The sequence below is a fragment of the Artemia franciscana genome, chromosome 3 (genome assembly GCF_032884065.1).
Source record: "Artemia franciscana chromosome 3, ASM3288406v1, whole genome shotgun sequence".
Classification (NCBI taxonomy): domain Eukaryota; kingdom Metazoa; phylum Arthropoda; class Branchiopoda; order Anostraca; family Artemiidae; genus Artemia; species Artemia franciscana.
Genome location: NC_088865.1, coordinates 29,719,621 through 29,742,708, shown reverse-complemented (window position 1 = coordinate 29,742,708; position 23,088 = coordinate 29,719,621). Strand labels below are relative to the sequence as shown.

The 23,088-nt window shown below is 36.2% G+C and overlaps 1 protein-coding gene across 1 annotated transcript; it reads right to left on the bottom strand.

The window, feature by feature from the left end:
• Nucleotides 1-1,030: 1,030 nt before the first annotated feature.
• On the bottom strand, nt 1,031-22,187 carry LOC136025514 (synaptotagmin-7-like). Its single transcript, XM_065701544.1, has 4 exons — nt 22,132-22,187; nt 21,042-21,229; nt 17,907-18,119; nt 1,031-1,215 (listed from the first exon to the last, which is right to left on the bottom strand). Exons 1-4 carry the CDS (start codon nt 22,185-22,187, stop codon nt 1,115-1,117), a joined length of 558 nt encoding a protein of 185 aa, XP_065557616.1. The 3' UTR covers nt 1,031-1,114.
• Nucleotides 22,188-23,088: the final 901 nt, after the last annotated feature.

The following is a 23,088-nucleotide window of genomic DNA, read 5'->3' as shown; positions in this document are numbered from 1 at the left end:
GCCAAAGCCCAGTACAGTCGGGTACGCTTCTCCTCCATCATACCTACGAATCTAATTGTTATACTCTCCGTATTTCCATATTTATATTGTACTACGTTTTCTTTTAGTTATCAACAAAGAAGAAACAACACTGAAAAGGACACAGCTCCAAAAACCTCCATTTTTGAAAATATTTGTTCATACACTTCATATCTTTGAACGAAAATTTTTATTTTAAATTAAAGCATCTACTGCTTCAACTACCACTAGCAACTCATAGTAGCACCAACGTACCAAAGCCCAATACAGTCGCGTACGCTTCTCCTCCATCATACTTACGAATCTAATTGTTATACTCTCCGTATTTCCATATTTATATTGTACTTCGTTTTCTTTAAGTTATCAACAATGAAGAAAAAAACATTGAAAAGGACACAGCTCCAAGAAACCACCATTAGAAAGTTAAGAAAAAATACTAGGAACAAAAAGGAAGTTTGATTAAGGGCATATAATACTGACAGTGCTATAGTTATTTTCATCATTCCGCTTAATAAAAAGAAAAGTGCATCGTTTATCAACAGCGATTATCCACGGCACAGAAACTAAAAATGGAATAATTATAGTGGTTCTAAAAAACAACGTATAACAAAATAAATGACACTCCCGTGCAGTGGACCCATGATGACTTTATGACAGATTTGGTTGAAGCTTATCAACTTGTTAGCCAGTAACAACTAATGTCTTTGCTTGTCATTCTTTTTACATTCGCAACTTTCGAAAAACGTAAATGATTTAATGTAGTCTTTCAGATTATACGAAAATGATTTTTCTTCAATTTGTAAATTTAACCTTGGAAAGAACATATTTTTACCCATTAACATTTTCAAGAGCTTTCTGGCAGCATTGACATTATTTAAGATTTTGAAATATGAAAAGATGAAGGAACAAGAGGAAAAGAATTTGAATCATAAAAATGATATTAAAAGATAAAAAGACTGAACGGTTTTTTAAAGCATATTTTGTAAAAAACGACAGAAATGAAGCATTCAGATAATGGACAAACAGCTGTAACTTGTCAGTCATGGAAACACATATGTGTATTGACGAAATGACCACATGATTAAAGTTTACTGAGTCATTCTGGTTTAAGTCGATGCCACTGTAGTACTGTTTGTCTTGGTTTTGCAATCATATCTTGCCAGTGCTTTGTTTCTAAAGTACCAGTGCTGTTTTTACCTTAAAAAAAAAAAAAAAATCAAGAATTACTACACGGATTTAACTTTATTTGGTCTCTTGAAAAGAAACAATATACTTAGAAAATATGCTTAGAAAAATTTCTGTGACAATAGTGCATCAACCACAAATCAAACTAGCCAAAGATCCAGAGTTTCACCTGAGGATGGATGAGCACATATTGAGCCGAACTAAGCAGCAGGTTCTTGAAGAGACAAATCAGAATGACGTACTGTGTCGTATTCGAGTTACTAACAATATTTAAAGACTGTTCTTTTATACAGATAAAACCTTTACAAGATTTCCATTCCTAGACAAGCTTCATAATATACTGTCTCGACAATTGCTAGAAGATTCCGAGGACATTATCTTCTTGAAAGATATCCCTCCTCCTTATTCTCATTTCGAGGCTCAGCTTCTTCTAGACAACAATAATTAAATACACTGGATTAGAAAAAAGACAAAAGGGATCTGTTTCTTGACTTCAAAGTATAGGCCACAAGATCTCATTGAATACGTTTTTTTTACCTGCAGGAGAATGTAAAAGTACACAAGTGTCGATTCAACCAATGACTTACCCGTAATTCCCGACGTGGGGCATTTTTCCCACTGGTGGGAAATGTCAATATTTTGCTGGGTCATGGGCAGAACGTGCACCCTTCGGCTGAATTTACTTTAGAGCCTTTATTTAAAAAAAATACATATGAATAGCATCACATTCAAACGCATATAAAGATCACAAAGAACATGATGCAATGACGTTATGTATTGTATAAAAGGGGTGTGGAGTGTAACTGAATCCAATTTACAGAGCTTCAGTGCAGCTCAACCCCATCTAAATGAATCCTCTTGCAATAGAACCTTAGATTAACTGGACCCATGTACAACTTAACACTATTTAACTGAAACCCCGTGCAACTTGACCCGTGTGCAGCTCAACCCATGTGTAACTCAACCCGAACTGACTGAACCCTCGTCGAACTAAACCAGCATTTAACTAGGTCCCATGCAACTCAGCTCACGATAAAATCAATCTGATTTAATTTAATCCTCGTTTGACTGATTACAACTCAAAAGCGTTACAAGTGACGTTTCAATATTTTGACAAGGGATTACAACAATTGAAAAACCTTAAAAAAGAAAACCAAAAGTTTCAAGTTTAGTACCCTACATATCGCTGTTTTAAAAATCGGGGAAGCTTCAATAACTGAATATTTTTGAAAAGACAACTGTATGAAAAAACATCAAATTGCGTAAAGAGCAAAAAACTAGTAATTATAAAAATATTTGTACTTATTCTAACAAGGGATCACAACAATCCAAAATCCTTAAAAAAGAAAACAATCTTGAATGCAAGCAGTTATATGTCAGTAGGAAGGCCCAAAAACAAAATTTGCAATTATTAAAAATGATGATTCTCTATTTCGACAAGGTATTACAATAATTCAAAAACCGTGAAAATGAAAACCAAAAGTTTGAAGCTTAGCACATATTGTTGCCAGTAATCGGACTAGCTTCAATAAGCAAATATCTTTGAACAGATCAACATGAAGAGACGTTAAATATTATGGGGGGGGTGAAAATTCTACTCTCATTGCGGTGACAAGAGTTATTTGGAAAACTATACTATATCGAAAAGCAAACGTAATAAACGACCTTATTCTCAATGCATTGTTCTGCAGTTAAAATTTGATGCAAAGAGGGAAGTTTCAGGAAGTAGTTTTCTCCTTTTTTTTCTTTTCACCGTGCATGGGGAATTGAAAACGAATCAATATTAAATAAAAACCAGTTTTTTTTTCAGATTAAAGTTGTGTGATATTGAAACTTAAAGCAAATTGAAACTATTCTGTATTTGGCGGGTGGTGTACTATACACAGCCCATATATTTATGCTAAAGTTTGGCTTTTTGCCCCAACGCTTTAAGAAGGACTGTTCAAACGTAAAGGCGATTTGAACGGTATAAAAAACTATATTTCACAATGTCCCAAGACTGGAAGAGTTTATATGATCCGCAGTTTATTTTTCTTTATTAAGTCTGTTATATGTTTCTTTTCACTTTTAGTTCATTGTTCATTATAATCTCTGGTCGTTTTTTTTTGCTCTGCTTAAGACATAGCTTCGTTCATTACTTTTGTTAAAAAAAAACTTTTTTTTAATTAATACAAAATGGAACGTGATCTAACTTGAGCAACAAAAGAGAGACGCAACGGTTCAAGATTACAATTACATATTTATGAAACAATATTTTAACTTCGTTTATTCTATGCTTCAGAAACAAGAATATGAATAAGTAATTTGACCTTGCAGAAGCCATGGCAACTAGCCGTTCAAAACCATCTAGGCGTTTATTTTGACAACCTTTGCTTTGCGACAACCACTAGTCAAAATCATTTCATTGACATTTCCTTAATGATCTAATCATATGCTTTATCTATCGCAAAATTGTTTCATTTTAAATATATCCTTTTTCAGTAAAAGAAATGTTGCAAAGAAGATTATTGCTAAACCTCAAGTGGGATATAAAAACAACTGAAGTGTCAAAATAAACGCAGTTTATTTTTCTATAAGACGGTGATAATATACTAGAATCGTGTTTTGTGGTTGTAAATTTCATTTACATATGCTCATTATAAACAAGGCGTTTCAAATCTCGGTTTTATATTTTGTGTTTCCATTCTTAGGTTTCATCTTGAATCGTGTGTCTCTGTGAATTGTCGGTAGAATGGTTTTCGGCAGACAATTAGGTTTTGCACATTTACATACGTCTATATTTGCAGCAATTGTGACAGCAGAAATAAGCTTGGAATTTGGGTAGGAAGAACAAACGGCCGAAATCTTCTGGCGAAACAATCATAAGCTAGAGAATTGGTCTGTTAACCTTTTTAATGTTTAGAATAAACAATGTTCCATCCAATTTACTTGGAACTTCAACCGAAGAAAATCAACCAAAGAAAATAAAATCATTAAAAAATTTATAAAAGGCTGAAGATACGTGCCTAATTGTTCCGTCCAGCTCTTCAGAAAACTAAATTTGCGCTGTTTCTATTTTGAAACAGGCGGGTAACCGATTAGAATTGTCTGATATCATGTTTGCACACACAAAATTGGAATTATTTTACTTTACAAACTGAATAAAAAATACTTAACACATGACAAGTTTCAGCATCAGTAACTCAAAAGTGTGGCTTTAGAATCGTAGTTTCTTACCTGAATAGGTATCAGATAATAAAGAAAGGGCAATGTAACGCACGAGCAAATAAAAACACACCAAATATCCAGCAGAAATGGTGGCAATCGATCATCTAATGTAGAAGCAGATTCAAATTAACAGCTTCACTGGCTTCAAATCTTTTAAGAAACCTTTGCTGGTGGTATGGAAGAAAAATATATGAAGATCATACACATGCTGTCCATAGTCTAATAATTAAAGATTAACCCACCATTGGATACACTCAAGGCCGTGTGCTAGGGGGGGTACCAGGTTTGAACCCCCCTCCTCCCTTAAATTTCTGTCTCGCTCGTAAAAATGTAAAAGCAATGCATATAAACAAACTTTTGATGCGTATTTTAAGGTGTTTTTTTTTTTTTTTTTTTTGCAAAACACCCTCTAAGAAATACCCCTTCCCCGAACAAAAATCATGGACACTCCCTTGGCTGCAGTGTAAAGATTATCTGCGTCCTACAACTGAGGAACTGACATTATTTAACCGTATTTTATTAAGGAGGGCTTTAAATGCATAAATGTCAAAATTATCCTTGAGAACTTTTTTGCACCAAAAGCGTCCTTTTTCAAATATTGCCGCAAGGGAGAAAAGAAAAAAATAATAGATTTCTGACACATAAGAAAACTGTAAGTACCGGTGGCCGGTGAAAACCCCCCAGGAAGATACCCCCCCCCAAAAAAAAACATCCCCTCCCCAAGGAAAATATCTTCCCGCGGAAAATACTCTCCCTGTGGAAAATACCTCCGGAAAATACCCCCCCCCGAAGGAAAATACCCCACGTGGAAAATCCCCTCCAGGAAAATACCCCGCAGTCGCGGAAAATACCCCTCCGGAAAAAAACCTGGAAAATATCCCCCCCCTTCGAGGAAAATGCCCCCATGAAAAGTACCCCCCAATGTTATTACACGCTTCTCACTCAAGTTTGCACTGCGTAAAACTCGAGAACAAACCGGTTTCTTCGCTAGTTTCTTTCAGCTTAGCACGAGACAAGACAAAGACAAGTGACAGAATAGATGGGAAATACATAACTTGGGCAATATATTTGCATGTAAGGGGAGGGGGTGTGAAGTATTTGGACAGTTTGAAGTCAGAAAACAATTCTTACTTCATTATATGCAGAATAATTGTACCTAACACATTTTGTATGCAGGCCCGCTATACTACCCCCCCCCCCCCTAATGCGCAAATATGTAGCCCAAATTATATATTTCCCATCTATTCTGTCACCTGTCTTTGTCTTGTCTCGTGCCAAGCTGAAAGAAACTAACGAAGAAACTGGTTTATTCTCCAGTTTTACACCGCGTAAACTTGAGTGAGTGGCGTATAATACACAAGTGCCAAAATTCTTTCCCCTTACAGAAAATTAAAAATAAAAACTCAACAAAATTCTGAAATTTCGAAAGCCATATTTTCCAAGGGGATGATCTACCGGGAAGATATTTTCTGCGGGGCTAATTTTCCAAGGTATTTTCCATAGGGGGGTGAGGTATTTTCCACGGGGGTATTTTCTGCGAGGGTTGTTTTCTGGGGGGTATTTTCCACAGAGGGTATTTTTCGGGGGTGCTTTCCGTTTTTATGGCACTTGGTATTAACCAAGTGACATATAGCAGTCGCCAATTCTGTCGGTCTGTCGGTCTGTCTGTCGGTCTGTCTGTCGGTCTGTCTGTCGGTCTGTCTGTCGGTCCCGGTTTTGCTACTTTAGGCACTTCCAGGTAAGCTAGGACGATGAAATTTGGCAAGCGTATCAGGGACCGGACCAGATTAAATTAGAAATAGTCGTTTTCCCGATTTGACCATCTGGGGGGGAGTGGGGGCCCGGTTAATTCGCAAAAAATAGAAAAAATGAAGTATTTTTAACTTATCAGCGGGTATTTGGATCTTAATGAAATTTGATGTTTGGAATGATATTGTGTCTTAGAGCTCTTATTTTTAATCCCGACCGGATCTGATGACATTGGGGGGAGTTGGAGGGGGAAAACCTAAAGTCCCGGTTTTGCTACTTTAGGCACTTCCAGGTAAGCTAGGACGATGAAATTTGGCAAGCGTATCAGGGACCGGACCAGATTAAATTAGAAATAGTCGTTTTCCCGATTTGACCATCTGGGGGGGAGAAGGGGCCGGTTAATTCGGAAAAATAGAAAAAATGAAGTATTTTTAACTTATGAGCGGGTGATTGGATCTTAATGAAATTTGATGTTTGGAATGATATTGTGTCTCAGAGCTCTTATTTTAAATCCCGACTGGGTCTGATGACATTGGGGGGAGTTGGAGGGGGGAAACCTAAAATCTTGGAAAACACTTAGAGTAGAGGGATCGGGATGAAACTTGATGGGAAAAATAAGCGCAAGTCCCAGATACATGATTGACATAATCGGAACTTATTTGCTCTCTTTGGGGTAGTTGGGAGGGGGGAGTAAGTCTTAAAAATTAGAAAAATGAGGTATTTTCAACTTACGAACGGGTGATCGGATCTCAATGAAATTTGATGTTTAGAAGGATATCGTGTCTTAGAGCTCTTATTTTAAATCCCGACCGGATCTGGTGATGGGGGCGGGGAGTTGGGAGGGGGAAACCTAAAACTTGGAAAACACTTAGAGTGGAGGGATCGGGATGAAACATGGTGGGAAAAATAAACACAAGTCCTAGATAGATGATTGACATAAACGGAACGGATCCGCTCTCTTTTGGGTAGTTGGGGGGGGGGGTTAATTCTGAAAAATTAGAAAAATGAGGTATTTTTAACTTACGAATGGGTGATTGGATCTCCATGAAATTTGATTTTTAGAAGGATATCGTGGCTCAAAGCTCTTATTTTAAATCCTGACCGGATCTGGTGACATTGGGGGAAGTTTGGGGTGGGGAGACCTAAAATGATGGGAAACCCTTAGATTGGAAGGATTGGGATGAAACTTGGTTGGAAAAATAAGCAAAAGTCTTGCATACGTAATTTACATAATTGGAACGGATCCGCTCAATTGCGGGGGGGGGGGGGGGGTAATTCTGAAAAATAAGAAAAATAACGTATTTTTAACTTACGAAGGAGTGATCGGATCTTCATGAAACTTCATATTTAGAAGGACCTCGTAACTCTGATATCTTATTTTAAATCTCAACCGGATCAAACGTAATTGGGGGGGGGACAGTTGGGGGGACCGGAAATCTTAGAAAATACTTAAAGCGGTGAGATCAGGATGAAACTGGATGGGAAGAATAGAAACCTGTCTAAGATACGTGACTGACATAACTGGACCGGATCTGCTCTCTTTGGTGGAATTGGGAGGGGGGAGGTAATTTTGAAAATTGAGGTATTTGTAACTTACGAAAGGGTGACCAGATCTTAATGAAATTTGATATTTAGAAGGATCTTGTGCTATAAAGTTTAACTTTAGGTTCTGACCTTCTCACAAGTGCCAAATGAGCTCTTGGCTCTTCCGACCTCGTCCAAATGAGCTCTTGGCTCTTCCGACCTCGTACCATATGAGCTCTCGGCTCTTCCGACCTCGTCACAAGTGCCATATGAGCTCTTAGCTCTTGTTTTATGGGTAGGGGGATTTTTCACGGGGTTATGTTCCAGGGGATATTTTTGTGGGGGGGGGGGGTAAACGCCTAGAATTGCAGGTACTATGGGACTCAAATGGTAGGCTAAGTATTAAAATAATATTTAGGCTAACAATCGATCCGGTGTTGTAAATTTATGAGAGCGGGACACCTAAATGTATATTTAGCAAAGAAAAAAAAATGATAAATAATGCCTTCTGAATTCCTGTAATGAAGTTTGGATTGCAAGTCGTATAAGCTCAAGTAAGCTTGGGGAACTGCCTTTCTCTCTGTGAAAGAAGATACATGAATTGAAAGACATTTCGTTTTCAATTCGAGGGTGTGTTGCAATCGATAGCCAGGAACTGAGGAAAAGTAATCTCACTTAGGTCATCCAAAACAAATCAAACAGTTCGTGGTAACAAGCTATAAGGAACGAGAAACTTGGACTTATAGTATTCGAAATTCTAAAAGAAAAAAAGTATTGATACCAACTAATACAAAAAATGGCTTTTATGGCGATTCCAGCTACGTAAAATTAATCTAGTTTAAAATCATCCATCAAAAGCAACGAACCTTGGAAAATTTGATTAAAAGTTGGGAAACATCCCCGAAAGGAAGTGTTTTCAGAGAGGGCATATCAGAGAGCCCAGTAGTATTCTCAAGCTCAAAGAGGAGAGAAGAAAGATTACGAGAGATCTGTTTGAGTAGAAGGATTATGAATGCCTGTTTATATTTCTTTTTCTTTGTTCGAACGGAAATTAAAATTTCTAGTAACCCTTTAAAATAGCCAACGAAATAAGTATCACAGCACACCAACTTTTCCTGCCATTTTGTTTCAAAAACTTGCGGTGTTGCCCCGAAGAGGGCCAAATTGCTAGTGTTTGAATATTCTGAGGTAGCCAATCGATTTAAAATTATCGAAAAAATATGTTTTCAGCCTCCTAGCTTCAGGGGAAAGCAATATTGTGAGGTTGCACATTCGTTCCTAAAGAGTCATATAGTCCATAAAAAATAAAAAATTAATGTACACATTTATTTTAAAGTTATATTTAACTAAATTGATTCACTTGATGTTTGATAAAATTACGTACTTTGAGTGTATTTTCACATCAGTTATTCTGCCGGAGTGTGAGTTGATCATTGTGTGAACGGAGAAGGGGGAGGGGGCTATCAGCCTCAAAAATTATATTTTCATGCCCAATTTTCCTAGATGTCCACGAGCCTTTGAAGGATTTTATTGAGGGAGGAGTAGAAATTAGTCTCTAATCTCCCTTCAATTTGACTAAGCCTGAATATGAGTGCTGTGGCGTAAAACCTCTCCTCTTATTACATAAAAATATTTCCAACCTATGGCCCTAGGATGTCGCACGAAAACTCATCAGAAAGTAAATCTAAAGTTCTACTGACCCTTTCCATTAGCAAAAGATTGTGCCACAGTGAAGTGGCGTTTTCTGACCATAACGACAATTTTAGCCGAGAGGGTGTCAAGATTTTGTTGATTTGAGGGAAAATTGTGAAATAACCAACCCATCTAAAATTACCAATAAACTGGTAATTTTACCCGTTTTTTCCAGTTTTAATGTCTTTAAAACTGGAAATCTCATACTGAGATTTCCAGTTTTAAAGACATTAATGCTGCACGGTGACGTATTCGTTCCGAAAGATTTACGTAGTCCGTACAAAATAATTGATTAATATAGACATTCATTTCAAAACTTCATTTGACTAATTTGATTCATTTGAGGTCTGATGTATATGTATGTAGTATAATTATATGTAGTGGTGTATAATTGCGCATCTCCATTCTGGAAGACGACCGGGGGATATTTTTGTATATGGGAGGAGGGGTTGTTTTTTGCCCCAAAAAGTGTTTTTATGCTTGAATTGGATACTGCTCCGTGATTCTTGATATAAGCATAGAAAGACATTAGGAGGGTTCGTTCGAATGCTAAAGTTTGATAATTGTCTTATCTTTTTTATGAAAAAACTGCTCAAGCAGTGCGCAACCAGCTTCGCCCTCTGCGTTTACTTTTGCCAGCCTCATCCCCTCTAAAAAGCCTCATGGGGAACCAACAGAAAACTTAAGATAGCATTTTGTTCAAAATAGTCAAAGGGCTCAACAGATATGCCTGCAGGTATATCGCGACTCCAGTGCCCCCGGGACATAAGTCGTGTATTATAGAAGTTGCCTTTTGTATTAAATGTAGGTTTTATAATGGGAATAGGGTGTTCATGTTTAATCCTGGGCATTCAATTAGCTTAAAATATTTGGAGATGATTTTCTGGTCCAAAAAATGATAGCTTTTTTGTGGTTAGGTGGCGAGGAGTCCTAGGAGCCAAGAAATGGGCGAAAAATTCCTTTCTAGATAGTTGTATTTAGACTGAACTCTTACGGATCATTTGCAAGGCCAAGATTCCCAGAACTTCCCAAGAGTGTATCCTGAAAACGACATACTTATCTGAATAAGTAAAAATACGCCATTTGTATCAGGATTCTTGGAATTATTTACAATATCTTTGGAAAGACTTAAGTGATTGAGTTAAACTTAATAGGAGTATTGGACGGTAGAAGGGTCAAGTTGATGGATAATTATGACATGAAAGGGGGGAATTAGCTTTCTTCAGGTTCTCTAAATAGTGTGTCTGCAATGTCTTAAGAAAAGTTGGTAGGGCCGGAAAAAGGGCGATTGGAAGGATTGACCCAATCGGACACCGCGTTTGAAAGGGCGTTTGAATGTGCCCATATTCGGTGATGTAAATTTCAAAAGGTATTTTGAGCGATTTCATACTATTTAGGGGACATAAACGTAAAATAAGGTTAGCACAAAATAAGTACAAAAAAGAACAAAAGGGGACAAAACCGTCAGCTCAAAAATAACAAACTGGACCATCAAATGAGGCAAGATCAAGAGATTGACCCAGAAAATGTAAATATAAGACGGGTGAAAATGAACAACCTAGACCATCAAAAGTGAAAGGACCAATCCACGCAGCTGAGGCAAAAAGCACTGAAAAAATGTCTGAAGCAATGACAAATGAAAACAAAGATCAAAGAGATATGTAGTTAAAATATTAGTGAAACCGACAATTACAACAAGTCAAAAACAAAATTGAAGAACATAGAAATATGCAGTTAAAAGATAAGCGGTAGCGAGAATTACAATAACTCAAAAGCGAAAGTGAAGAAAAAAAACATGCAGTTACAAGACATGCGAAAATGAGGATCTGAACAAACCTAGATCAATATGAAGAACAGAGAAATAGAATAGAATATGATTTATTGGCTAAAATAGCACACAAGCTAGCATAAGCACGTCAGAACAATTACAATTACAATGATAAAATAAATGTTAAGGGATAAACATAGTTACAAAGTTAAATCAATTATTAAATGTGAAACAAAATAGGGAACGAAAGAGTTTTTGTACCTCATTGTCAACATTTGGGGACACAAGTCAACTTGAGTATTTGGAGCTCTACGAGCATTAAGTCTTGTATTGGGAAGGATTGGGGGGTTTTCTTTGAAGGGGGGAAGAAGACGTCGATGATAGCCAGAACTAAGGCACTTGTGCCCGAAGCTCATGGTAAGGAAGTGACGTCGTGATTCCAATGTAGTGAGTTCAAGTCTAGCCAAACCTTCATCATAAGTAGTATAGGACGTCCCCAGTATAATTTTTATAGCTCTTTAAAATGTGTATAAGAAACACACATAAGAAATGTGTGTTTAGAAGATATACGACCACAAAAACAAAGAAATTTGCAGTTAGAAGATAATCAACAGCGAGGATTACAAGCAACAGGAGGAATGAGAACTTGTCATAGAAGAAAGTGAAGAACAAAGAATTGTAGGGTTACCAGACATGAGCGAGTATCAAGAGAGTCAAAAATAAGAATAAAGAAATGTGAAGAATAAAGAACTGTACTGTTAAAGGACAGCAATAATTGGAACGAGTCAAAAATGAAAGGGCAAAAGAAAAAAAGGTATTTGTGTACATAACGGTACGCATTTGAGAACCGGTCGGTGAAAAACAAGCGACAGGTGACAGAATACATCGGAGTTTTTGGCTATATATTTGCAGATTAGGAGGTGGGGTTAGGGGCAAAGTATTTGGACAGCGTGAAGTTACAAAACAATTCTTAATTCATAATATACTGAATAATTGTAGCTAACACATTTTGCATGCAAACCCGCTATACTTTAACCTCCCCCCCCCTATTCCGCAAATACATAGCCTATATTTGTTTTTAAAGTATTATATCTTCATTTTGTATATTTCATTAAGATTGACCTAGTTTCACTTCTTGAGTGTGTACCATTATGTACACAAGTACCGAAAAAATATTATGTTAGAAGAACTGCAACCATCAAAATCTTCGATAACAACAAATTGGGCCATAAAACCCAGCAAAACCTACAAAGATGCTGTAAAATACGCAAGTGTTTTTTGCAAGTCATAGGGAACCTTCGACTCTGTATGTATTCACTGCGGAGTCCTCCATTATCCCACAGGAAAAGTACCCAATAAAGATGATTTACTTGGGGGCTGCTGCCTCCTTGGTCGAATTGCATTCCTGCATCAGCAATTTCCATATGAGTTTGTTTGGCGTGTTATAGGACATCACTTGATCTCTAATGAGTTTCACAAACAAATACAAACTGGAACGCAGTCAAGTCATGGCCAATTGTAGGAAAAGCCAAGACCGATTGTCCAATTAAGTGGGCATCAAGTCAAGGTTAATTTTACCCCTTTCATTGCCGTTGTTACTGTCCTCCACTTATGCCACACCTCTCATGCATGTCACTACACAATGTCGCTGTAACACGTAACTACCCTTTAGCGTGGAAAGTGGGGAGTTAAGGAAGGGACAACCTCTTATATACGGGATAACTTACGATCGTTTTAAGTTCTAAATGCGCTCTACACTTTCATATGAAAAATCTTCATTTTTTTTTTACTTAATTAAACCAAAAACGAGCAGAAACTAATTTAAATTTGAAATTATTAAGGTAATTTAATAGCCAATTTAAAACGAAGAAAAATTACTATAACTAAAAAATAAGACCCAAGACAACAAAATTAAAATGAGTACCAACATAATATTTGAGCAAGACCCTAATCTTAAATAAGTCAAACATAAAAAGAATAGAAATAACTAAACAGTGCGTTATCATTCCTGACGGCGATCTCTGCACATGTGATAGAAGTATCCAATATAGCCTATTTTCGATCATTTTTTTTTCACCGTCTAGTAAAAGGATTTATCCCTATTTTAACTATTATTTATCAGAATAGAAATTACTAAAACAGGAGCAGAGTAACACCCCTTAAGAAATTTAAAGGTAATTACATAATTGTCCAAACTAAAAATTATATTGATTATAATTTTCCTGACTACCCAGCATACTTTGAATAAATTTTTTGACATTAGATTTGTGCTGTACCATGACATTTGTTGTGCTACTGTGCCTGCACCTTTCTTTTTTAGCAAAAAAAGCCTTCTTAACGGGATGTTATTGCCTCTCTCCACTGGTTTTGCTCACTTTTCCCAGAAGCTAGAGTCTTCATTGATTATGTATCAATTGAAAACTGTTTAATTTCTTTGATCACTTTTTTACTTTTTGGACATGATCCTACAATAAAATTAAGAAGCGCCTTTCTCCTCTTCGTCCCCTTTGGATAGTCAGTGACTCTTGATTTGGATATTTTCTGGATAATCTCTGAATTTAAAACTTTGTTTTGTATTAAATTAGTAGCCTATTTAGCTTTCCAGCTTTTTTTCTTCCTCTGCCACTATTCTCACAAGTTTTATTCTTAAACAGTCATCTAGTTTACTGGCCCACTAAACTCTGCATATCAAACAAGGATAATAGTAATCTTCAAATACTCCAAATTAGACGAGTTTTCTTAATCAAGCTGTAAACCCTTTCGCAATCCTTTTGCGTCTCTTGCAAATCTATGGGACTATCCTTTTTGCTGTTTAGATGTTTAATTCCCAATTTTGGCGATCCTCCAATGAGACTTAATTTACGTTTATTGTCAAGGTCACTTAGACTATCCTAGTAATTTTGGCAGTATCCAATTTAATCTCTTTTGAATTCGTTTTAGGAGGTACCTTTTGGTTTTGTTCCTTTACTGCCCCCTCTAATTTGACAATGTTAAATGCATAGAAAACATTTTATGCTAGTTTGTGATTAGTATTGATACAATCTTTCTCTGCTTTATTTTCCCTGTTCTTCGATTACAACACTTTTCTGTTCTGCAAACTCGAAGTTTATTGTCTGTTACCGACAAAAATAAATTTTTGGTTTAAAAAAATGTGTAACTTTAAAAAAAAATAAAGACGATTCTCAGCTGCGTAGGAATCCTGCCTGTTCATATCTGAGAATATGTTTATCTTTAAGTGCAATCTCGTGTTTTTTATCATCATTAGAAGACATCTAAGCACTCAAGAAACTTGACCGACTTAGGAGACAAAACATAGCCTTCGGAGCTAGAACAGTCTGGGTGTCAAGACTCCCTGTCTTTCCATACTACAAGCGTCAATAGGCCATATCGATAACTAATTGTACAATTACTCTGCTTATACAATTTTTTGTTGATTTGTTTAATGTTATATTAGGAAAGGTAACGTTTGATCTCTTGGATTTCGCACTAAAACGACTGTATTCCAAAGCATGGCACATTGCCTACCAATTAAACTAATTTAGTGCGTACGCATTAACAATGGCATTCCAAAGAAAATACCAATGTACTTGCCGTGTTATCTGGTCTTAAACAACTACAAGAAAGTAGTTTGGCATTAAATTTAGAGACCACAGTGGCTAAAAACTAAATTCGTCTAGGAAATCTTTTTAATCAATATCATTAAACATTGTAGTTAGGTGTGGGAGAAAATGACTGAGACCTTTCTTCCAATGCAGCGATCACATCAAAAGCTAGGGTAGGCTTACTATTCAGATGCTTGAGCATCAATTGTTGTGAAAAATTTCTCAATTAAGTGAGCATCTCAATCTCATTCCGAATCCAAAGCTTTGTTTTTAGCTTCACCGGAAGACTACGAAACTGAATAGAAAAGAAACCTAATTTAACCTTTGATCAAAAACTTAAATAAAACAACCAGTTTTTCATATGGAATAAAGGGAATCACTGAGACTTAAAATGCAACAAGATAATTTTGTATACGAGGTGGGCTTCCCCTTTCCTCAAACCGCGCTCATTATGGGACAGTTTTATTAGTGGTTTACCGGAAGAATTTTTAGGTGCAACAATTTAAAGTAGTTGCAGTGTCGCATGTGTTTTATTTACCGGTTGTCTTTCATTAACATTTGGAGTGAAAAATTTATTCTTTAAAGTGAATACGCATCGACAAGCCCATCTTTTCTTGAGACATGGTGAAAAATACTTTTTATCCATCCGCATTACCTTTGTGTTACAGCGTTCGTTCTGGAAGTATTAGGTGAAAAAAAAATCCAACTCTACGGGTGGATTAAGGGGAGCCCCTTCATTTATTGAAAACTTTTTGTTTGCTTTAAGAGATTGGCAGTAAATTATATTAACTGCTTTTCCTCACATTGGTGACGTTGAATCTTTCTTCATATACGAGTCGCTTATTGTAAGAAATCGGCAAGAAAAAGAGTACGGAAGTATTAATAGCGCATCCAGACAATTTGGGATTTCTACGTAGTCACTCTAACTAAAAGTCACTTTTTTAAAAGCAATTATTTTTTGTCACTTTTCCTTACAATGGTCACGAAACTTACTTTTTTGTTGGAAGGTGGAATAATTTACCCTGGAATTTGCCTAAAATGCTAGAAGAGAAGAAACATACACGGATTACCTGGAGGAGGGCAAGGAAGGCTTTCCTAGGTCTCCCAAAATGTAAAGAGGAAAACACAGAACATATATTTATATCTGAAAAAGCCAAGGTTGTTTGCTTCATTGAGCGGCTTGATGGTAGAAAGATTATTTGCTCGAATATACGAAAGCTTCACAAAATTCAGACTCGAAATACGAAAAGGCTTTTAACTTAACTTTTCAGGAAGAAGAGCCTACTTTTCAATAAAAGCCTACCATTTATGGTTTAAAGATGAAACCAAAAGTTTGCCGATTTTTCCGCTCGACGATTCTCAGAGAAAGTCTTATTTATCAAGTCTATTTATGATAAAACTGATTAGTTTTTGCATTCCTAATTTATTTAATCCAGTCCTTGAGGATTAAGACTATCAAATCATATGGCATTATACAACCTTGGTAATGTGTAGTAAAATTTATGATTTTGTAAATCTTTCGCTTCTATCTGGTCTTGTAAGCTATTAAATAAAAAAAAAACAAGTTTTTTTAACTGGAAGTAAGGAGCGACATTAAAACTTAAAACGAACAGAAATTACTTCGTATATGAAAGAGGCTGCTTCCTCATCAACGCCCCGCTCTTTACGCTAAAGTTTGACTCTGTCTCTCAATTCTTCTTTTTAAAACAGTAAAAACTTTAGCGTAAAGAGCGGGGCGTTGATGAGGAAGCAGCCTCTTTCATATACGAAGTAATTTCTGTTCGTTTTAAGTTTTAATGTCGCTCCTTACTTTCAGTTAAAAAAACTTGTTTTTTTTTATTTAATTTCTGAACGTTTTTGAATCAATGCATGTTTTGATTTTGGCTCTCCGCAGAGGAATAATTAAAACGAAATTTGCATTTTTTTTTGGCTAAATGGCTTTCTCATAATTTTGATCGAATGATTTTGAGAAAAAAAGAGCGGGGAAGGAAGCCTAGTTGCCCTCCGATTTTTTGGTCAATTAAAAAGGCAACTAGAACTTTTAATTTTTTACGAATATTTTTATTAGTAAAAGATTTACGTAACTTATAAATTAGCTTACGTAAAGAACTTTTGTATTCTCATATTTTTATTACATATATGAGGGGGTTCGCCCCCTTGTCAGATCCTCGCTCTTTACACTAAAGCTTAAATTGTGTCCCAATTCATTAAGAATGACCCCAGAATCACAAAAGCCGTAGAATAAATAGTTGAAATTACTAAAAATACTTTAACGTAAAGAGCGAGGTATTAGGAGGAGGTGAGCCCCTCAAATGGGTAATAATTTCTGTTTGTTTTAAGTTTTAATGCTGAAAGAACTTTTTCATATTTATTTTTTCATTGTGTTTTTAAATAATGCTAGTAAATCCTGCGCTCCCTTCATGGAGATATTCTTCCCCCATGACAAATTATCGATGGAAAGTTCCCCCAGCATATCCCTCTCTTCTCAACCCCTCCCCCAACCAAAAAAATCCTCCTGAAAACGCCTGTACACTTCCCAATAACCATTACTATATGTAAGCATTGGTCAAAGTTTGTAACTTGTTGCCCCTCCCATGGGGACTGTGGGGGAGTAATTCGTCCCCAAAGACATAGTTATAAGGTTTTTCGACTACGCTGAATAAAATGGCTATCAGAATTTTGATCCGAATTTTGATGAAATTCCACATTTTTGTAGATAGGAGCTTGAAACTTCTACAGTAGAGTTCTCTGATACACTGAATCTGATGGTGTGATTTTCGTTAAGATTCTATGACTTCTAGGGGGCGTTTCCCCCTATTTTCTAAAATAACGCAAATTTTCTCAGGCTCGTAACTTTTGACGGGTAAGACTAAACTTGATGAAACTTATATATTTAAAATCAGCATTAAAATGCAATTCTTTTGATGTAGGTATTGGTATCAAAATTCCATTTTTTAGAGTTTTGGTTACTATTGAGCCGGGTCGCTCCTTACTACAGTTCGTTACCACGAACTGTTTGATTCCTTCGTCTGATCATCTTGAGTATTTTTCATATTGCACAAATAATCAAATGGTCCAAAACATTTTGAACTTTTGTAGTTTAAGGCATGGTATTTATTTCAAAAATCTATGGCTACTATTACTAACAGAAAAAGGCTTACTTGACAAGGAGAGTCTTCCAATAAGTTCATTTCTTCCGATGTTATCGAAGTCCATGACCCTGACATCCAGGGAACAATCCCTTATTTTTTCCCAAGGTACGTGAAAGGTAAATATTTCATTGAAAACGGGATCCAGCGTACATGGAAAAACTGGGGTTTTCCGCTTTTCTACTCTTTTGTCTCCAAAATTTAGCCAGACTTTTACGTAGGGATCTACGAAAAAAAGAAGAAAAACTATACATAGAATTTTCTCGAATTTTTGACAATTGAAGGTGTTCTCAGTCTACGCTTTTCAGTTTAAGCTCCAATGACAAGTTTTTGTTAAGGCCTAAAGAGCCAAAATGCACACACAGGTTGTACCTCTTGTAGGATATAATACTATTTCTATTTCTTATTTACTCAATAGTTTTATAAAATTAGACTTTAGTGTTTGGTATAATTACATATTACAAAATTTATCATAACATTTTCCGTAACATCTATGATGATAACTAAGCTGAATCTGAAGGATTGGGGACTAAAGCTGCCATGACAACCTTTTAATGACCACCATTGGGGTTGAGCAGGAGGAGGAGTCTCAAAAACATCCAACGCCGAACATGGCAGTTAGATCTCCGCTCTTTTTTAATATGAAATCACACTTCTATGACGCCAGTGGTGCTATCATTAATAAATGATAAAACTTAAATTTGCATCTTGTGTTCTAGCTGTAGATACAATCAGATTCAGTCTACAACCAAATCTGACTAAAAAACATCTCCTCATCCCTTAGCAGGCTACCTCTTCCATGGTAACACAAGAATTACAAGAATTCAACAAAAATATTTTTCGGCTCCAAAATCACTCTATTGACTTAGAGAACGTTCTCCAATTTTTGTTTCAGAAAAATCGTAAAATTGAAAAGTGCTTAAAATATGAACAGATGGCAATAATGCTAAGAAACTGAAAGGATAAAGAAAAATGGGCCAATATTTTCCTTTACAAGAAAGGAAAAAAAAATATTCACCGATAAAAGTGTAGGTTTAGTCCCTTCTTTCGGTATTATCGATAGCTCGTGATGAGCTGATAAAAAATATGTCATGGTAGTTTCTTCATAATTAATAGTGTCATTTATGATATTTTGATCCTGAAAAGTTACAGATAGCTCTATAATACCAACTAGATTATATAAAATATTGTTCTAAGCTTTCACCCGTCACGGTTTCTAATTGAAAAGGATAAAGGTCAACTGGCTGTAAAGTCAATTTAGTCCCTTCTTTCGATATTCTTTTACTGTTTTTTCAATGCTGAAGAATAGCCTTTGATCACGTGATTACTGATTGCGTTCTTCTTTGAACATAACGTTTTAAAAGCTTCGATAGACTGACAACTTCAGCGTTTAACCGATAGCAAAGTAACAAAACAAAAACCAGGTTTTCAATCCTGCTTTGGCCTAACCAAGATATGATGTGGGTTACCAGCCTTATAAACCACCAATTCCTTAACATTAGATTATAAATATCAATAATTATAAACTGATTCACTGCGTCCCCCTTTTTCCATTTATCTGATGAAGAAATGAAATGTCGGATATTCATTCAATTTTTTGACAATATATAATTAGTAAAAATTTTCGATGAATAGTAGTTTTGTTGAATACATTCTAAATAATAATTTTACTATAGACTTTTGGGTGGACGGGGGGGGGGGGGGGTTGTTATTGTTCACATGGATGAAAATTATAACTATGACCTTTCCCCCGGCTGAAGTCATGGCAATCTCTGCAGTAGGGGTTTTTGATGTTTGAATAGATTGTAGAAAATAAATTAAATACATTGAAACACTATATATTAGTAAAAAAAAGAAAAGAGAAGTTGAACCATCTAAATTCGCTGAAAACAAAGCTCCTATAGGCGCTTGCCCTCCCAATAAAATGTCTTGGGTAGGCTCAAAAATGCCCCGCCACATCTTTTCCAGCTATGTGCCGGTACATAACTGAATTTAGTCTTTTACCCTGCATAGCAGAAGATTGTCACAATTAGTAGGACAGCTTTACAACCCCCCACCCTGCCAGTACCAACAATAAAGATGGAAACCAAAAGTAATAAATAATTGACAAAGATTTGATATCGATTTCGACCTCAACTCCCGTCCCCTTCCCCCAAATTTCATTCTATATTTATCAAAAGGCTCAATGAGAAAACTTATATTTCCCCGTCAAATTGCACGCTTTCAGGTATATCCCCCGCCCCGCCTATAAAATGACACTTCCACCTTTCCTTTACAACAGTTGATGCATACTTACACAACACCGTATATAATTTTATGGAATATGAAGTAAATCATTTGAGTTAACTGAAAGTTAAAAACAAACTTCAGAGCATTTTGAGGTATCACTCCGCAGCAACGTTATTCGGGCTTAGTCTAAATGAAGGGAATGAGAGATGGATTCCTACCCTCCTTCCCATACCCCTTTCTATGTTTATCTGAATCCTTATGGAAATTTGGAGAATTTGGGAATTAAAATGCACTATTTTAGGCATCTTTCTCCCCCCCCCCCACATACCCCACCAAAAATGAACAAAGACATTTTCCCCATAGAAATCCGATGAAGTTTTTGAGATTATTATCAGATTTTGCCATTTTATGACAAAAAAGCCATTTTTTTTAGGGGGGGGGATGTTTTGTGGAGTATTTTTCATGGAGATTAGATTTTTCAGGGAAAATTTTGCACGGGGGACAGATTACGTGGCATAATTTGAAAAACGGTCAGAAATTAAATTCAAAACAAGTTTCTTTCAGCTGAAAGAAAGGAGCATCATTAAAAGTTAAACCGTGCAGAAATTATATTCCGTATATGTGGGAGAATTCCCCATTGACGTTTTGTCTCAGTTCTTGAATAACGACTCCTTAACACTAGGATAAAAATCAAGATTGGTTTTGAATGAGAAGTATTTCCCAAGGATTTCAAGATTTTAGCGTATAGACCGAGGGTTGAGGAAAGTCCAATTTCTGCTCGTTTTAATTTTGATTTTTGTTCTTTACTTTCAGTTGAAAAAACTTTTTTTCTTTATTTAATTTAAAAGAAAGAAAGGAACAACACCTAATAGCAAACACTGAGTTGTCATGGAAACGAAATAAAAAATTACACCTTACCTGACTTCCCATTGATGTCTTTAGCCTTGAGGTTTCTAGCTTTTATTGCTGTGAGTGTTAAGAGAGAGTTTGCTGGATGATAACATAGTGATATGAGGACTTCGCCACATTTGTACTTTGGCGGAGGTTTCAAAGCTCTCCAATACACTGGCTTCGACGTCAGATCAATCTGCCAAAAAGAAAACAAACTAAAACTTGTGTTGTAATATCAAAGGTAACGCTCTAGTGTTGGCCTATTAAGGAAACAATATCTCATTTCATTTCCCTTAACCCATGGTATGGAAGACGTGGTCTTAGAAGCTGCGATGGGTTTATTTGGTTGGAAATTAAAAGTTCCAGTGTACTTTTCAAGAGTCAAAAGAGAATTTTTTTTCACATAGACTCCTTAACCTTTCAAAACATCTTACCAAAGTTTTGAGACAATCATTTTTCTCAGAATAGTTAAATATATAGTCGGGGATGATAAAACTCCAGAACCTTTGGGACAATGGCTGCAGATTAGGCAAATTGTAAATTGTTTAAAGATAGGTTCTATCGTGAAAATATAGGGGGATGTTTTTTTTGCTTGAAAAGAATTTGATCTTGGATGTCCGACGTGCTCTTAACTTAGAGGGACCGTTCTTTCGACAAAGAATATCGCATATTTTTTTATGAGGGAAGAAAGCTATTATGCCCAGAAATGGGCTAATTTTTCTTCCTGACCAGTTTGAAATGTTCTTCTCAGAGATGAAAATAGGGGGAGGGAGGGTCAGGGAAGGAGTTTGTTTAATTCCCCCTTTACATTCCCCATAAATTTTCAAAACATTATTCCTTTGGTATATTTTTTAAAAAAACTTAACATAAATGTATCCCATCTAGATCATGGTAAATACAATATTCCTAAAACTAAAACAAAATTCTTGCATTTCTCCAACATTTTCAGTAAAAAGCGATATGGGCACAATGTATTATTATTTTTTTTTTTTGTTTAGACCAGGGCACTTCGTATCGAAGGAATTGTCGTAGAAACTTATTAAAAGGCTCATTCGATTTGAAATTGAAAGGGCTAGTGCTCTTTTAAATAGTTGAAGGTGATTGGAGGGCAACTAACCCTCTCACATGCCCACCGTTTACCCAAACAGATTCATCAAATTTTGAAATAGCCATTTTGTTCAACATAGTTGAAAGATCCGGAAATTATATCTTTGAGGATGAAAACCCCCCTCTCGAGGCCCTCAGGGTAAGGGTTGTAAGTTATGCCCCAGGGGTATATAAGGCTTACACAAATAGGGTGAACGTATAAGTCTTGGAGGGGACTCATTGAAATAGTAATTAAAAGTTATAGTGCCCTCTTTAAGATTCAGAGCAATCGTAGTGTGGATACCCCCACCCCTCAGACACCTCGTATTTTCCCGAAATGTATCTGATAGAAATTTTAAGATGGTCATTTTTTACCGTAGAAATTTTTAAAAAGGTTTATTAGATTGGAAATTGAAGGGGCTAGTGCCCCTTTTAATATTCGAAAGTGATTAGAGAGCAGCTAATCCTCCTCTTGCACCCACCCTTTCTCCAAACATATCCAATCAAAATTGTAAGAGGACCATTCTGCTCGGAGAATAGAAAACAAAACTGACTCGTTGCAGGGTGTCACTAAGATTCAAAACATCGTCAGAATAACAAATTAGTGACATATTTCTTGACGATAATATTAATAAGGAGAGACATAGATCCTTAGTGTAAAGGCGTAGTTATTAAACAGACCAGAAGAAGAAACTGCTCCTTGGCGTACACCTTTTAAAACCGGAATAAGCTTTGTTCGAGCAACTGGAGGCATATTCTTACCAGACGGTAATTTTAATCGAATACGCAGTTGAGAATACATGTCCCGAAGTGTCAGAATAACTACAGGGCTTAGCCCTCGCTTGGCAGGAGCCCCTCACTGCAAGGGTTGTAAGCTATGCCTTGGGGACATATGGGGTATATACAGAAAGGGGATCGTATAAACTTCGGAAGTGACTCTTTTACATGTAATAAGAAGTTCTAGTGCCCTTTTTAAGACCCAAAGTTT

Bases quoted from the DNA above. Each gene is read 5' to 3' on its own strand.
- LOC136025514 (XM_065701544.1), bottom strand. From the start codon at position 22,187: ATGGCTATTTCAAAATTTGATGAATCTGTTTGGGTAAACGGTGGGCAT. The intron at 21,230-22,131 runs GTTAGTTGCCCT...CACAAGTTTTAG, and splicing joins AACGGTGGGCATGTGAGAGG to TTTGTTTTCTTTTTGGCAGA. The intron at 18,120-21,041 runs GTAAGGTGTAAT...TTTTTTTCGTAG, and splicing joins AGACATCAATGGGAAGTCAG to ATCCCTACGTAAAAGTCTGG.